Genomic DNA, 17,598 nt, shown 5'->3' with positions numbered 1-17,598 from the left:
CTCCCTGTATACAGAGATACATGATAAGATCCTGTCTGCAGTCGCCACTAGGGGGAGCTCCCTGTATACAGAGATACATGATAAGATCCTGTCTGCAGCCACCACTAGGGGGAGCTCTCTATACAGATTTATTAATGGAATCTATATACATTATTAGGTATCCACCTCCCCCTAGTGGCGACTGCAGGCAGCTACAATAGGACTCTATGGTCGTGTGAAGCGCAGAGCACAGAGAGATACGTGCAGACAAACTTTAAAATGGGGTAGAAACTTTATTACAATAATAATTAAAAACAAGAAAATGTCAGAAGTGATCAAAAAACGAACAAAATAATCAGTGCAATAATCTTCCTCCTCTGCGTCTCGCCGCCGTCTTGGGTGGGCTCCAGGATTACCAGCCTGTCGCCGTGCGCTTCGTCCACTAAACACAATCCCGCTGTGCCGCAGTAATTCTCACTATCTGGTGGACGTCAGATACGACTGCAGCGATTCATGATTGATCTGGTTGAACTGTATATAATACTCTGCTTCCCACGGGCCCCGGAGACACTCGATTATCTCCTGCGGCAAAGCCGGGTCCTCGGTCCACAGAAGCCAGGCGGTCTCCTTCTGCTGGGTCTGTAAAGCGAACAAATAATGTCAGAAAAGCTAGGCATCAACAACAGACAAAGAGGAGGAGGAGGAGAGGTCGCTGTAGGGAGCCAGAGACGCACCAAGGGGCAGAAAAATGTGCTCTTTTTCCTGATTTTAAAAACTTCATGCAATTTCCAACTTGCAGTACCACTTTCCACCAGCGGCATACTTTCCCATTGATGCTAAAGCAACAGCGCCACATTTTCTGACTGATCCTCTGGAAATAATGGGAGCCGTCTCAACCCCGTGTCTGGCTGTAGGTTACTGTCTGCAGCAGGCGCTCTACCCACTGACACCGGGAGCAAATGCCAAAAACAAAACACTGAAGCATTAGATCTCTCTCTGCAGCAGCATCCCCCTTCCTCATCTTATCCTTTATCTCTGAATTACTGCTCACCGGTCACCGCATGGCCCCACCACCATATGCAGGTACCGCATGGCCCCAACACCGTATGCAGGCGCCGCATGGCCCCCACCACCATATGCAGACACCGCATGGCCCCCACCACCATATGCAGACACCGCATGGCCCCACCACCATATGCAGACACCGCATGGCCCCACCACCATATGCAGGTACCGCATGGCCCCAACACCGTATGCAGGCGCCGCATGGCCCCCACCACCATATGCAGACACCGCATGGCCCCCACCACCATATGCAGACACCGCATGGCCCCCACCACCATATGCAGACACCGCATGGCCCCACCACCATATGCAGACACCGCATGGCCCCACCACCATATGCAGGTACCGCATGACCCCACCACCATATGCAGGCGCCGCATGGCCCCACCACCATATGCAGACACCGTATGGCCCCCACCACCGTATGCAGACACCGTATGGCCCCCACCACCATATGCAGGCGTCGTATGGCTGCACTCCAATACCCAGGCGCTGTATGGCTGCACTAATGAGGCAGACCGTATGGCACCATTACAATACGCAGCCACCATCTGTTGTGTTATTTGGGACTTATTACAGCACTTTATAGTTTTAGCTGCCATTCAGGAGACTTGAGGAAAATCACTTTACTGCAGTATCAGCCGTCACCCAGGAAGAGTTTATAGGAATAGGATGAGAACAGACTTCAGTCATTAATAAGAAGCCGGAGCCCCTGTAGCGTCATCTGCTGCTCCCTCCCTAATGAGCCGGTGCCCCTGGTGCCAGGCAGGAGGTGCACAGCACCACTAATCTGTAGACGTGCGTCCAGCTAGCAAGATAACGAATATAACTGAGTAATCAGCGAGTTCAGGGATCGGGGAGGTGCCACTTATCGAGGGAAACATCCGCCAGTATCGGGGGCAGAACACAGACGCGGTTGTATAGTTTTTGGAGGGGGGCCGGGGTTGGGTGCCTCGTACCTCATTATAAAAGCGGATGCGCACATGGAGGGGCGCAGAGCGGAATAAGTGCACGGAGCTGATGTTGCTGATCGCCTGCTTCTCTCTGACGGCCACTTTACTGGGGGGCTCCTGGCTGTCGTCCTCTCCTGCAGGTGATGCCACGTGCCGCCACTGGTGGGTTTCCTCTAGTAGATATAGGTGGGTCTGTGTGACGAGCAGGGACATGGGAGCCGCCTCCCCGGCACCCTGAGCCAGCGCTGCTGGAGACGCATAGTTATGTGGCGGGTGATCGGCATTGGCGCAGGGTTCAGCGGCCGCACCGGAGTCCATGTCCTCTGAAAAAGGGAGCGAAACAAAATACATTAATGACGTCTGCGTGTGTAATATCAGTATGACGGTGCGGCTCCGCGCTAATATACTAACAAAACGTCTGCAGATAAGCTGCTGCAGCACCTCACAATCTACACATGAGACACAGGACGCACAGACATGAGGGATTCCTGCTCTCCTGTCTCTGTACAGCTTGTGTTCAGAAGCAGCAGCATGGAGGATCTTGTACAGCAGTGCTGAGCAGGGTAGCTGCGAATCCAGCTCTAGGGTGAGAAACACTTACTAGAAAGCAGCACAGCCTGAGTCTGTGTGTCTCTCTCATTCTTGCATCCTTCTCCCTTTTCCACAGACAAATAGGAATCTGTAACCTGATCTCTCAGTGAGCTGGCAGTTCATCTTGTCGTGAATAAGACTGATTAGAAGTTGTTCTGAGTGAATGATGAGCTCAGGAGGGAGAAGGGGCTCATAAGTGGATAGAGAACCAGATGTTTCTGATTAAAAGAAACTTTTTTTTGTTACCCATGTTACTCTCCCCCTGGTCCTGGAGTGAGGGCAAGAGTTCATGGAAAGTGTACATGTAGAGCAAGGAGCTCAGCGGCTCACATACAGGGAGCGGAGGCCGCTCCATACCGCTCAGACGCTGGCTGTATTACACAGCCGGCATATGTGTCCAACAGCATCGACTGCAGCTCACTCCGTCTGCAGCAGTTTAACCATGTATATGCTGCAATCACTGACTGCAGCATTTCCAAAGGCTTCCACAATGTGATTGTGGGGAAATGGTGGGCAACATTGGGAGCTGGGGGCCTTCGGATAGACCCAATGCCTGACATTTTAGTCCTCCTGTGAAGCACAGCCTTGGCCTGTGATATTATAATATGAGAGTTAATCGTAGGCTTAACTAAAATATAAGTATAAAATAAATTGTGGAAAAATATAACATTTATATATCATACATACAGTACACACACACGTCCTATGCAGCGACATTCCTGTAATCGGGGGTAATAGACCTGATGCTCTCCAGCACTGAGCTGCTCTATTGCGGGGGCGACCGAGTACAGGAGAGACAATAAGGACATTTTAGTTTTGCATTTTTTTCCCCTAAAAGTTTGGATAGTCCTTAATAAGTTCACAGGTAACAGAACGTATAACCTTGGAGTGCGAGACCTGAAGAAGGCGGCAGAAGATGCGACACGTGCGTGCGAGAGCGCGTAATCTCATCGCACCTCCTGTACAGAGCCGCCGTGCCAAGGACGATAGTGTTACAATGTATCTCCGGATCCTTCTCTAATAAGGGCCACATGTCTGGACCAGATCCAACACGAGGACATTGAGGGGCAGCACGGCTCGGGGGCCACGGAGGACGGAGGAGCAGATAACAGCGAGGATCCACCGACACAATCACACACAACACCTGCAGACCTTGACTAGAAGTGTCCTACCTTGCAAGAAGTACGCCAGAGCGTAGCAATAACCCAGGCCGCTGCCCACGCCAAGGCTGCCATGTAGGAGATGCCTGCACAGCAAAGGAGAGAGATAAGTAATGCGGAGAACAGGTGCGAAATAAGACGTCAGAGCATAAACCCACAGCAGGTGAACGGCAAACGGCCCGCGCTGCTCTCATACAGGGAACATGACCTAATGAAAGACGACATAATGGGAGCATTCACTGTGGGCATTAGAAGAAACGCCCGGATCTAATAGTGATAAATGCATTAATATCACACTCAAAGGTAACATGAGCCCAAAATAGTGGGATGAGGCACACGGAGACGTCACAGCGCAGGGATAAGGCACACGGCGACGTCACAGCGCAGGGATGAGGCACACGGCGACGTCACAGCGCAGGGATGAGGCACACGGCGACGTCACAGCGCAGGGATGAGGCACACGGCGACGTCACAGCGCAGGGATGAGGCACACAATATGTGCAGTGAACCAGCAGTATCTGAGAAACCTCAATTTATTTTATGCACGATTTTAGTTTGATTATACTTTGCTATTAATAATAATGGATCTTGTGAGATTATAAATTGTTAATAATAAATCGCCAAAACCAGTTACCAGAGACGATGCTCCTCAGTCACCTCCTCCTTAGGACTGTACTGCAGAGCGTTCCGATATCGTGGCGGCAGATGTGACAAAGTGTCTGAGGATCAAACACAATTTATACTTCAGAAATAGCCAGATACATCACAGCAAGCACCTTATATATCACCACATGACAGACCACTAAAAGTTTAATTTCTTCACTTTATTAATCCAGTGAGGTCCTGCAGACAACACTATGGGGAGCTCACTACATATGGATCTATACAACAACTAAGCAACTCAATTATAAATCTGTATATGGTGAGCTCCTCCTACTGGTGGCTGTATAAATCTGTATGTAGTGAGCTCCCTCTAGTGGTGACTGTATAAATCTGTATGCAGTCAGCTCCTCCTACTGGTGGCTGAATAAATCTGTATGTAGTGAGCTCCCCATAGTGGTGGCTGTATAAATCTGTATGTAGTGAGCTCCCCCTAGTGGTGGCTGTATAAATCTGTATGTAGTGATCTCCTAGTGGTGACTGTAAAGCTGTATCTAGCGAGCTCCTCCTAGTGGTGGCTGTATAAATCTGTATGTAGTGAGCTCCTCCTAGTGGTGACTATATAAAGCTGTATGTAGTGAGCTCCTCCTAGTGGTGACTGTATAAATCTGTATGTAGTGAGCTCCTCCTAGTGGTGACTATATAAAGCTGTATGTAGCGAGCACCTTCTAGTGGTGGCTGTATAAATCTGTATGCAGTGAGCACCTTCTAGTGGTGGCTGTATAAATCTGTATGTAGTGATCTCCTCCTAGTGGTGACTGTATAAATCTGTATGTAGTGATCTCCCTCTAGTGGTGGCTGTATAAATCTGTATGTAGTGATCTCCTCCTAGTGGTGACTGTATAAATCTGTATGTAGTGAGCTCCCCCTAGTGGTGGCTGTATAAATCTGTATGTAGTGAGCTCCTCCTAGTGGTGGCTGTATAAATCTGTATGTAGTGAGCTTCTCCTAGTGGTGACTGTAGAAATCTGTATGTAGTGATCTCCTCCTAGTGGTGGCTGTATAAATCTGTATGCAGTGAGCACCTTCTAGTGGTGGCTGTATAAATTTGTATGTAGTGAGCACCTCCTAGTGGTGGCTGTATAAATCTGTATGTAGTGAGCTCCCCCTAGTGGTGGCTGTATAAATCTGTATGTATTGAGCTCCTCCTAGTGGTGGCTGTATAATCTGTATGTAGTGAGCTCCCCTAGTGGTGACTGTATAAATCTGTATGTAGTGAGCTCCCCCTAGTGGTGACTGTATAAATCTGTATGTAGTGAGCTCCCTCTAGTGGTGACTGTATAAATCTGTATGTAGTGCTCTCCTCCTAGTGGTGACTGTACAAATATGTATGCAGTGAGCTCCCTCTAGTGGTTACTGTATAAATCTGTATGTAGTGAGCTCCCTCTAGTGGTGACTATATAAATCTGTATGTAGTGCTCTCCTCCTAGTGGTGACTGTACAAATATGTATGTAGTGCTCTCCTCCTAGTGGTGACTGTACAAATATGTATGCAGTGAGCTCCCCCTAGTGGTGACTATATAAATCTGTATGTAGTGAGCTCCCTCTAGTGGTGACTGTATAAATCTGTATGTAGTGAGCTCCCCTTGTGGACTGTGCAGGGGTAGCCATATACAGTTACAGACGGCACGGCTCACCTAGTATGTGCTGGCTGAAGCCTGTGCTGCAGTGGCGGTTTCGGGTCAGTAGAGTGTAGGCGTCTTCAGAGGATTCAAACCCTAAATATACACATTGCTCCTGGAGCCCCACATGTAGGTGAGTGAGGGAGGCGAGTTCGTGAGAATCTCCCAGCTGCAGCCAGTCACAGGGAGGGCCCCTGGAAGAGCACAAGTCTTCATCAGCTTTATGGGGTGGGTCCCAGGCCTCATGATCCACCACATGTGAAGCGAGCCTTACCTGCTGTCTCCAGTGATCTGCAGGAAATAGATCTTTTGACTGGACACCACAACCAGAGCCAGGAACTCTTCAGGCCTCCCAAAACGAACCACAGGGACCTGAAGAAAAGAAGGCAATGATGGCCGACCCTGCCGAAAGAGGGGAATCGAGGCAGAAACCCCTCCACCAGACTCACCTTCATGGAGCACTGGAATTCTTCCATGTCTCCGCCGAGGATTTCCATGTCGAGATGCAGCTTCAGCCGGTGATCCACCACCCGGAAATCCAAGACCTGTTGTGGACTTGCAGAGTCTACAGAGACACGGTCAGGCATCCTTATAGGCGGGTACTGGACTACACCCCCCAGTATAAGGTCACAGTTACATCTCCCCCATTATACCACTTACTTGGACTGACGCGCCAGCAGTCCTGGAAAGGTTCTCCGTCTTCTTTTGAGGAAGGGGTTGCTGTCCTGGACTTGTCCTCGGGGGTGACCCGGCCGCTTCGGGTGCTGGAGTCCCCATCATCTGGATCCCTGATGGAGCTGCTCCCCGTTTCAGAGTTCTCCATTTCCTCTTCCCCTACATAGAAGGACTTTAGCTTCTCACTCGTGGCGCCATCTGGTGACTGTTGGGCACTGGTTTCTCCGCCGTGGTGCAGCGGAGCCAGGATGACATGGAAACTCCCGCAGGACGGGCAGCCGGCGCTACCTGCAGAGCAGGAATGGAAGAGTCAGCAGTGTATAAAGCAGGGAGCACGACGGAGGCTCCGCACCCACCCCTCATACCCGGGCGCCGCTCACCAGAAATGGGAATAATGAGATCAGAACCAGGTGACTCTGTAAAGCTCTAGTAGCTTTTTTTGCCATGTTTTTTTTTTTCCATAAGATGCTCAGCACATGGGATAAATGCGTTCATCTTACAGATCATTTACAGATTCAGAGATTCCAATAGTGGATAAATGCAGATAGAGCTCGCTGTATGCAGCTGTAATGTCACTGGTGCCGCTCGCACCTGAGTGTGGTCACGACGGGCAGCGCCGCTAACTGAGCGTGGTCACGACGGGCACAGCCGCTGAGCGCGGTCACAGCCGCTAACCGAGTGTGGTCACGACGAGTACAGTCACTAATTGAGCGCGGTCACGATGGGCACAGCCACTAATTGATCGTGGTCACGACGGGCAGCGCCACTAACCGAGTGTGGTCACGATGAGCACAGCCACTAGTTGAGCGCGGTCACGACAGGCACAGCCACCAAGTGAGCATGGTCACAGCTGGCAAAGCTACTAACGGAGCATGGTCATGACAGATACAGCCACTAACGGAGCGTGATGATAATAGGCACAGCCACTAACTGAGCGTGGTAATAATGGGCACAGCCGCTAACAGGGCGTGATGATAATGGGCACAGCCACTAACTGAGCGTGGTAATAATGGGCACAGCCGCTAACAGGGCGTGATGATAATGGGCACAGCCACTAACTGAGCGTGGTAATAATGGGCACAGCCACTAACAGGGTGGCGCTGTGCTTGGTAAACATAGTTGGGAGCCATCCTTTAGACAGCAGATCAGTGATGGATTATTGGTAACATCCTAAGGACAGTGCGGATGTCACCTGCGTGGCTGTCGGGCACGTCGTCCTCAGTCTCTCGCTCAGCGTCTGTTCCCAGGAAAACCTCATTGTCCTCCTGTTGGCCGAACTCGGTTTTGCACTTTAGACACTGTAACATGGGAGGACCTGGTTCGCTGGCAGCAGAAAACTTCAGATTCTCCTCCAGGACTGGATGCAGCAATTCAAGAAGAGTCTGAAACACGGAAACAGGAGACATGAGCGTCTGAGGAGCCACATCCTAAAAGTTCTAGAGCATGGCATTGTGGGAGATGTAGTGCTACTACCACTGTACAGGACTACATCTCCCACAATGCTGAGCAAAAGGACAGGGCATGCTCTTTATACAGGTGATCTGGGGGCCACTGCTTAGAAAGCAGCTTTGGCTGTGACTAGAGACTATTCACATGTACATGTGACTGAGAAGTCCAGCCATGTGTGCGGACACAGAGCGGATACCTGTAGGTCAAGATTTTTAGAAGAATCCATAAATTTCAAGTTAAAAAATACAAGAAAGGTCAAAACTTAAACCGCTAATTCTGAGGGGAGGGGAAGGTGGTGGCGGTGGGGGTGGGGGATGTTGTGTCAGGACCAGTTTGCACGCGACCAGAAAAATCTTAGGGGGAATTATGCAGCTTCGAGCCTCAGCGTATCTCAGCGGCCGGCGATGTGATCGGGCAAGTCGCTGCCTGCAGTCACATCACACGAGGAGACGGGGGCCGCGCTGTGCGCTAGACAGAAGGTACGAGGAGCAGAGTGAGCCCACCATGTCAGGTCCAAAGAGGACGACCGAAATACTACAGGGATTCCAAGGATGTGTTCATCTCCGAGCATCAACTCAGATTCTATATAGGAGCCAAGTACAGGAAAAGTGCAGTCAGTGTACATCACACTGCAGCAGCCAGGGTCGCCATCTGGCTAATCGTTACTCGGACGCGTCCGCTCTTCGCCAGTCGTTACACTGGCTGCCCATTCATTACAGGATACAATTCAAAGTACTTGTTCTCACCCACAAAGCTCTCCATAGTGCGGCCCCCCTTACATCTCCTCCCTCATTTCTGTCTATCAGCCTAGCCGACCGCTGCGCTCTGCAAACGACTTTCGACTAACCTCTGCACTAATCCGTACCTCCCACTCCCGACTCCAAGACTTCTCCCGTGCTGCGCCAATCCTCTGGAATGCTCTACCCCAAGATATTAGGACCATCCACAACTTGCATAGCTTTAGGCGCTCACTCAAAACTCATTTGTTCAGAGCGGCCTATCGCGTTCCCTAATCAGTCATTTTATGTTTATGTGTGTGTGTAGCCCATTCACTATCTCACCTACCCCCCACCCCCTGAAGATGGCTGGACCATCATTGTAAATACATCATTATAAATACACACCTGTGCTTTGTATCTCCCCCACCTCATTGTAGATTGTAAGCTCTCACGAGCAGGGGCGGCTCATTGTGCTTTATTATTGTATTGTTAACGTTGTTACCTATGACTGTTGTGTTTGAAACTTTTAAACTGTAAAGCGCTGCGGAATATGTTGGCGCTATATAATATCGTAGTTACTTACCAATAACGGTATTTTTCTGACCCCATGACAGCACCACGGAGAGAGAGGGATCGGCCCTCAGGGACAGAAACCTACAGGTGAAAAAGGCAGTACCTCTCTCCCGCATCAGTTGGTTTACAGAGGTAATGGTTATCCAAAGAAAAAAATATTTTAATCTTAGGCTTATCAGAGGCACCGTGTGACTAAATATTAATAACTAAACTTAGTGTGGACACCCACAAGTGAAGGGAGGGAATGTACGGGTGCTGTCATGAGATCAGAGAAATACAGTTATCGGTAAGTAACTACGATATTCTCTTACCCCCATGACGGCACCAAGGAGAGAATTTCATAGAATGTACATTAGGGGGGGGGACCACTGCCTCCAGGACCCTTCTGCCGAAGGTGAGGTCTGAAGAAGTCAGGCATCTAGTTGGTAGTGCTTAAAAAAATGTAGAGGGAGAAGACCAAGTGGCCGCTCTACATATCTGCTCAATTGATGCTCCCGCTCTCTCTGCCCAGGAGGTCACCACCGATCTGGTCGAATGAGCTCTGACCCCTTCTGGAATGGCTTCATTACACGAGGAATATGAAAGGATGATGGCGTCCCTTACCCATCTCGCCAGCGTGGCCTTCGATGCTTTATGCCCTTTGTTTGGACCCTGACAGCACACAGAGACCTATCCCTCCTACACTCCCTCGTGGCTGCTAGATATTGGGTTAAGCATCTTTTAACATCTAAGAGTTCTTCCTTTCTATTTCTGGGGTTTGGACAGAAAGAGGGTAAAGAGGTCTCCTGAGATCTATGAAAACGTGACGCCACTTTAGGAAGGTAGGATGGATCGGTCTTAAGGACCACTCTATCATCTAATATCTGGGCAGAGGCGGGTATGCTGATAGGGCCTGCATATCACTAATTCTGCGAGCTGACGTTAGGGCTACAAGGAGAGAGGTTTTGAGGGATATTTTTAAAGAAGCTTGTTTCGAAAGTTCAAAAGGTGCTTTAGTCAGTGCAGAAAGTACTAGGTTTAGATCCCAGGGAGGTGTAGTGTGGTGGACAACCGGTCTAGATTTATTTGAGGCCTTAATAAATCTTTTTATCCAGCGATTCCCTGCTAAATCGCAGTTGTAAAGGGCGCCTAGCGCTGCCACTTGAACTTTAAGTGTGCCTGTTGCGAAGCCTTTTTCCAGCCCCTTCTGAAGGAACTCTATCGGGGGAGATCCCAATTCAGAAGGTGCTAAACTGGCACCCGAAACTGACAAAATTCTCCTCCAGACCTTCCCATACGCTCTGGTAGTTATTGGTTTTCTACTTAACAAGAGGTTAGAAACTAAGTTTGAAGAGAATCCTCTCTTGGTTAGAAGTTCCCTTTCAAATTCCAGGCCGTCACATGCAGGTTTTTCACCTGCAGATGGTTTACCGGCCCCTGACACAGAAGGTTCGGGATATCTGGAAGAACCCAAGGGTCTGTTATAGACATTATCCACAGCCACGGAAACCATGCTCTTTTCGGCCAAAATGGAGCTATCATGATTACCCTTGCTTTGTCCTCCCGAATCTTCCTCAGTGCTAAGGGAATTAGTGCTATTGGGGGAAAGGCATAGGCTAGCTGAAAGTCCCAGGAAATCAAAAAGGCGTCTAGGGTTACTGGACTCCCCCGTGGATCATGAAGGGTCAGAAGGCGTGAGTCTTCCGGTTTAGACTGTTTGCGAACAAGTCCATCTCCGGGAGACCCCAAAGCTCTACTATGTGGTTGAATACTGCCTGGTTTAATTCCCACTCCCCTTGCCTCAACTGTGTTCGGCTTAAAAAGTCTGCGGCCTGATTTTCTGTCCCTTTGATATGGAGGGCTGACAGTGAGGACAGTTTGGTCTCTGCTAACAACAGGTTAGATTTTGTTACCTCCATCAGTGCTTGAGATCTCGTTCCCCCCTGGTGATTCGAGTATGCTACCACCACCCTGTTGTCAGAGCACCCTCACGTGGTGGGAATGGAGGAAGAGTAGGAAGTGGTTGAGCGCACATTTCACTGCCAGGAGTTCTTTCATGTTTGAGGAAACTAGTTTTTCTTCCTCCGACCAAGGGCCTTGAGCAATTTGATTGTCTAAGTGAGCCCCCCAACCCCAAGGACTCGCGTCGGTGGCCAGTGTGATAGATATCGGCCATACCCACGGAACACCCCTGGTTAGGTTGTCTGGATCCACCCACCAAGCTGGGGAACGTATTGTTTGAGAGATTTCTAAGCGCTTTTCTAAATCTCCCTTTAAGCGAGATTCTGCTTCTAGTATCTCCCACTGGAGATCTCTGGTGTGACTCTAGGCCCATTGGACGGCTGGGATACAGGCTGTCATTGATCCCAGTACGGACATTGCCTTGCGCAAAGTGACAACTGGGGACCCCTTTAATTGTGTCACCAGTTGAATCATGTTTGAAATGTTTTCCCCAGGAAGGCGGCATTCTTGCCTTATTGAGTCTATCATTATCCCTAGGTACTGTTGTGCTTGGGTTGGGATAATTCTGGACTTTGCTAGGTTCAGCATCCAACCTAGATTTGTCAGGGATGTCATCACTTTGTCCGACTGTTGACTGCAATGGAGGGAGGACTCGCCAATTACCAGGAGGTCGTCCAGATATGGGACTATTAGTATATTTTGTGAAATTCATGGGAAAAGAAAGCGGTCACTGGGGAGCGCTGTGAGGGTCACAGTTAAAATTGAAAGCAAAGGGTCCACCGCAGCTCCAGCCGTTAACCTTCTAGGAGGATACAAAATGCAGTAAAGAATAGTAATAACGGTCCTAGGAGCGCTGGAAATGAGACCAACACAAGGATTTTAGTGTTGAACCACAACGCGTTTCAACGGTTAAACCGTCTTTATCAGGTGGAAGTTTCCAGCGCTCCTAGGACCGTTATTACTATTCTTTACTTTTATTAGTAGATTTTGCTCTCTTATGTGAGCCATGACCTCTGCCATTAGTTTCGTAAACACCCTCGGGCTGTGGCTAGGCCGAAGGGAAGGGCCCTGAATTGGTAATGCTTTAGTTCCCCTTGCATTAGTACCGCCACCCTGAGGAATTTTTGGTGATCTGAGTGGATGGGCACATGGTAGTATACGTCTTTTAAGTCGATGACAGTCATAAAACAAGACGGATAAAGCGTTCTGACACAGGTTTTTATTGTCTCCATTTTGAAACTCTGAGTCACTAGGTACTTGTTTAGTTTTTTTTTCAGGTTTATGATTGTCCTGTAAGTTCCATCCGGTTTCGTTCGAAGAAACAGAGGGGAGTAGAATCCGGTGCCCTTCTCCTGGTCTGGGACTTCCTGCAGGACGATTTTTGTCAGAAGACTTTGTACCTCCTTTTGAAGGCCCAGTTGCTCGGCCTCTACTTTCCTTTGTGGTGTCATGATAAAATGAGGAGATGGCATCGTATGGAACTTCAGGTTCAGCCCTGTCTCTTATATTTAGTATCCACGCACTCCCAGATATTTTTTCCCAGGCTGGAAGAAAGTATGTCAATCTCCCTCCCACCTGGGGCACTCCTTCATTGGGGCTGTTTTTTGTTATCAGGTTTGTTGAACATGAAGCCTTTTCCCTTAAATCTTTTATGCTCCCATCCTTCTTTTTGATTTTTAGGGGGCCTTCTACGAATACATTTTCTGCTCCAAAAGGGCCGTCTATAGGATTGGTTGGGAAACCCTGGAAAAGCTTTTTTCTTGCCCCCTGCTTTCTCAAGAATGTCATCTAGGGTAGGCCCAAATAAAAATTCTCCCTCGCAGGGAATGGAGCATAGTTTGGCTTTTGTCTGTAGGTCTCCCGGCCAACACTTGAGCCATAAAGCCCTTCCAGCTGCATTTGAAAACGAAGCAGACCTTGCCGCCAGTCTCACCGAGTCTATAGAGGCGTCTGCTAGGAACGCAGCTGCTCCTTTCATTATTGAGACTGAGTCCAATATTGATTCTCTTGGGGATCTATCCTTTAGTTGTGACTCTAGGTGGTCTAGCCACACCATTAACGCTCTGGCGGTACATGTGGCGGCTATGGCTGGTTTAACCCCCCACCGGCAGCTTCCCAAGAGCCCTTTAAGAATACTTCTGCCTTCTTGTCCATGGGGTCCTTAAGGGTCCCCATATCTTCAAAAGGCAAAGCAAATTTTTTTAGAGTTTTTTTGCAATGGGGACGTCTAACTTTGGCGCCTTTCCCCAGAAAGAGCAAGCCGGGTCGTCAAATGGGTATTTCCTCTTTGGGGTTAAAAGGACTTTCTCATCTGGCCTCTTCCATTCCTTTTTTATTAAGGCTTGTATTTTTTCATTAAACGGGAACGCTCTTGGTTTCCGTTGTCCTAGGCCGCGAAACATAAGATCTTGCGCCGTTTTCTAGGACAGAGTCTCCGCTAGCCCCATGGTTGTCCTAACTGCTTTCACTAAAGCATCTGTTTCTTCAATAGGGAAACAATTGCGGCCCCCTTCTGAGGATGAAGAGGATGATGGAGAAGAGAGTGAACTATCTGAACCATACTGATGACTATCTTCCTCACTGGAACTCCACTCCGGGGATTCGCGCCCAGATTTATGCTTCCTTTTTAAAACTTAACGTTTTTTTTTTAACGCATCTTCCACTTGGGTTTTGATTAACTTTTTAGGTCAGATGCGAATCTTGGGGACTCTTCACATATAGTATTTTCTAAGCATATAGCACAGAGCTTTTTCACCCACATAGCGGGTAGTTCTACAGAGCAGATAGGACACACTGTGTGTCTGGTTTTCGCTGCACATTTCTTCCCCCAAGAAGACACAATAAACCCCATTTAGAATATGGACATTCACGGAGGTCACTTACCCTCCTAATGTAAGGGGGATACGGTTCTGGCCTAGGAGTTGCATCCTCGATTTGAACCGCTGTAGGTCTCCCGGATCCATCGGAGCCTCTGCTGCGCTGGGATCCTGAGCTGTGACGCTGGGAAGAGGCGTCCTGCTGCTGTCGCCACTGCTGGTGATGGCTCGGTTGCTGCTGGCGTTTTTTTGGAGGGGACTGCAGAATTTCTCTGCCGGCTGTTCCTTCTCACTCATGGTGAAAATGCTTGAGCACCGGCGTTTGTGTTTAGCTGCCTTATATTTCCGGGCGGGCAGCACGCCGCAGCATCAATTTACCCAGAGATGCCACGGAAATGACCCCCACGCCTGCGCACTCTGGATCTCCCAAAGAGCCTTGCGGTCAGCACATGCAGGCGTGTCACACCTTACCGGCGCCCGGTCTCCAGGAGCGTCGGAAGCGCCGGAGTAGCTGCCGATGCCCCTATAGGAAGCGCCGCAACTTTGGGTGACCCCCGGCATCACGCGACGACAGGTATGCTGTAGGTTCCCCATCAGACAGGAAACCGAACTGATGTGGGAGAGAGGTACAGCCTTTTTCACCTGTTCCTGAGGGCAGATCCCTCTCTCCGTGGTGCCGTCATGGGGGTAAGAGAAAGATTATTATTATTATTTACCTCCTGTATTATACCCCAGAGCTGCACTCACTATTCTGCTGGTGCAGTCACTGTGTACATACATTACATTACTGATCCTGAGTTACCTCCTGTATTATACCCCAGAGCTGTACTCACTATTCTGCTGGTGCAGTCACTGTGTACATACATTACATTACTGATCCTGAGTTACATCCTGTATTATACCCCAGAGCTGCACTCACTATTCTGCTGGTGCAGTCACTGTGTACATACATTACATTACTGATCCTGAGTTACATCCTGCATTATACCCCAGAGCTGCACTCACTATTCTGCTGGTGCAGTCACTGTGTACATACATTACATTACTGATCCTGAGTTACATCCTGTATTATACCCCAGAGCTGCACTCACTATTCTGCTGGTGCAATCACTGAGTACATACATTACTGATCCTGAGTTACATCCTGCATTATACCCCAGAGCTGCACTCACTATTCTGCTGGTGCAGTCACTGTGTACATACATTACTGATCCTGAGTTACATCCTGTATTATACTCCAGAGCTGCACTCACTATTCTGCTGGTGCAGTCACTGTGTACATACATTACATTACTGATCCTGAGTTACACACTGTATTATACCCCAGAGCTGCACTCACTATTCTGCTGGTGCAGTCACTGTGTACATACATTACATTACTGATCCTGAGTTACATCCTGTATTATACCCCAGAGCTGCACTCACTATTCTGCTGGTGCAGTCACTGTGTACATACATTACATTACTGATCCTGAGTTATATCCTGTATTATACCCCAGAGCTGCACTCACTATTCTGCTGGTGCAGTCACTGTGTACATACATTACATTACTGATCCTGAGTTACATCCTGCATTATACCCCAGAGCTGCACTCACTATTCTGCTGGTGCAGTCACTGTGTACATACATTACATTACTGATCCTGAGTTACATCCTGTATTATACCCCAGAGCTGCACTCACTATTCTGCTGGTGCAGTCACTGTGTACATACATTACATTACTGATCCTGAGTTACATCCTGTATTATACCCCAGAGCTGCACTCACTATTCTGCTGGTGCAGTCACTGTGTACATACATTACATTACTGATCCTGAGTTACATCCTGCATTATACCCCAGAGCTGCACTCACTATTCTGCTGGTGCAGTCACTGTGTACATACATTACATTACTGATCCTGAGTTACATCCTGTATTATACCCCAGAGCTGCACTCACTATTCTGCTGGTGCAGTCACTGTGTACATACATTACATTACTGATCCTGAGTTACATCCTGTATTATACCCCAGAGCTGCACTCACTATTCTGCTGGTGCAGTCACTGTGTACATACATTACATTACTGATCCTGAGTTATATCCTGTATTATACCCCAGAGCTGCACTCACTATTCTGCTGGTGCAGTCACTGTGTACATACATTACATTACTGATCCTGAGTTACATCCTGCATTATACCCCAGAGCTGCACTCACTATTCTGCTGGTGCAGTCACTGTGTACATACATTACTGATCCTGAGTTACATCCTGTATTATACCCCAGAGCTGCACTCACTATTCTGCTGGTGCAGTCACTGTGTACATACATTACATTACTGATCCTGAGTTACATCCTGTATTATACCCCAGAGCTGCACTCACTATTCTGCTGGTGCAGTCACTGTGTACATACATTACATTACTGATCCTGAGTTACATCCTGCATTATACCCCAGAGCTGCACTCACTATTCTGCTGGTGCAGTCACTGTGTACATACATTACATTACTGATCCTGAGTTACATCCTGTATTATACCCCAGAGCTGCACTCACTATTCTGCTGGTGCAGTCACTGTGTACATACATTACATTACTGATCCTGAGTTACATCCTGTATTATACCCCAGAGCTGCACTCACTATTCTGCTGGTGCAGTCACTGTGTACATACATTACATTACTGATCCTGAGTTATATCCTGTATTATACCCCAGAGCTGCACTCACTATTCTGCTGGTGCAGTCACTGTGTACATACATTACATTAGTGATCCTGAGTTACCTCCTGTATTATACTCCAGAGCTGCACTCACTATTCTGCTGGTGCAGTCACTGTGTACATACATTACTGATCCTGAGTTACATCCTGTATTATACCCCAGAGCTGCACTCACTATTCTGCTGGTGCAGTCACTGTGTACATACATTACATTACTGATCCTGAGTTACATCCTGTATTATACCCCAGAGCTGCACTCACTATTCTGCTGGTGCAGTCACTGTGTACATACATTACATTACTGATCCTGAGTTACATCCTGTATTATACCCCAGAGCTGCACTCACTATTCTGCTGGTGCAGTCACAGTGTACTAATCAGCACCAGACTCCTTTACATTCCCATACATTGCTACATTTCGGATATTCTCGGTCACACACAGTAGGTGCCACATCCGCTTTCCAAAAATTGGTTATTGACCTTGTAGCCAGATTTAGCATTTTCTACTATAATTGTTTCTAAGACTCCGGCAACATAAATGAATTGGAGTATTTTGCTTTATACACAATAAATAACCTTTCACTTAGACCACATTCACACTAGCAGTATTTGGTCAGTATTTCACATCAGTATTTGTAGCCAAAACCAGGAGTGGGTGATAAATACAGAAGTGGTGCGTATGTTTCTATTATA

At 48.3% G+C, this 17,598-nt stretch overlaps 1 protein-coding gene across 4 annotated transcripts in view; it reads right to left on the bottom strand.

Annotated features, from left to right (window-relative positions):
• Positions 1–252: 252 nt before the first annotated feature.
• STK11IP (serine/threonine kinase 11 interacting protein) overlaps positions 253–17,598 on the bottom strand; it is a 39,012-nt gene continuing 21,666 nt past the window's right edge. For all 4 annotated transcript variants that reach the window (XM_077273082.1, XM_077273083.1, XM_077273081.1 and 1 more), the window contains exons 17-25: positions 7,898–8,087; positions 6,691–6,993; positions 6,480–6,595; positions 6,305–6,402; positions 6,046–6,224; positions 4,383–4,467; positions 3,761–3,834; positions 2,004–2,320; positions 253–618 (exon numbers count right to left, since the gene is read on the bottom strand). In XM_077273082.1, the coding sequence (XP_077129197.1) occupies positions 457–618; positions 2,004–2,320; positions 3,761–3,834; positions 4,383–4,467; positions 6,046–6,224; positions 6,305–6,402; positions 6,480–6,595; positions 6,691–6,993; positions 7,898–8,087 (1,524 nt within the window). In that variant the 3' untranslated portion in view covers positions 253–456. The remainder of the gene's footprint in view (positions 619–2,003; positions 2,321–3,760; positions 3,835–4,382; positions 4,468–6,045; positions 6,225–6,304; positions 6,403–6,479; positions 6,596–6,690; positions 6,994–7,897; positions 8,088–17,598) is intronic.

The sequence above is a fragment of the Ranitomeya variabilis genome, chromosome 7, assembly GCF_051348905.1.
Source record: "Ranitomeya variabilis isolate aRanVar5 chromosome 7, aRanVar5.hap1, whole genome shotgun sequence".
Taxonomy (NCBI): domain Eukaryota; kingdom Metazoa; phylum Chordata; class Amphibia; order Anura; family Dendrobatidae; genus Ranitomeya; species Ranitomeya variabilis.
This window is presented reverse-complemented; position numbering and strand designations above follow the sequence as displayed.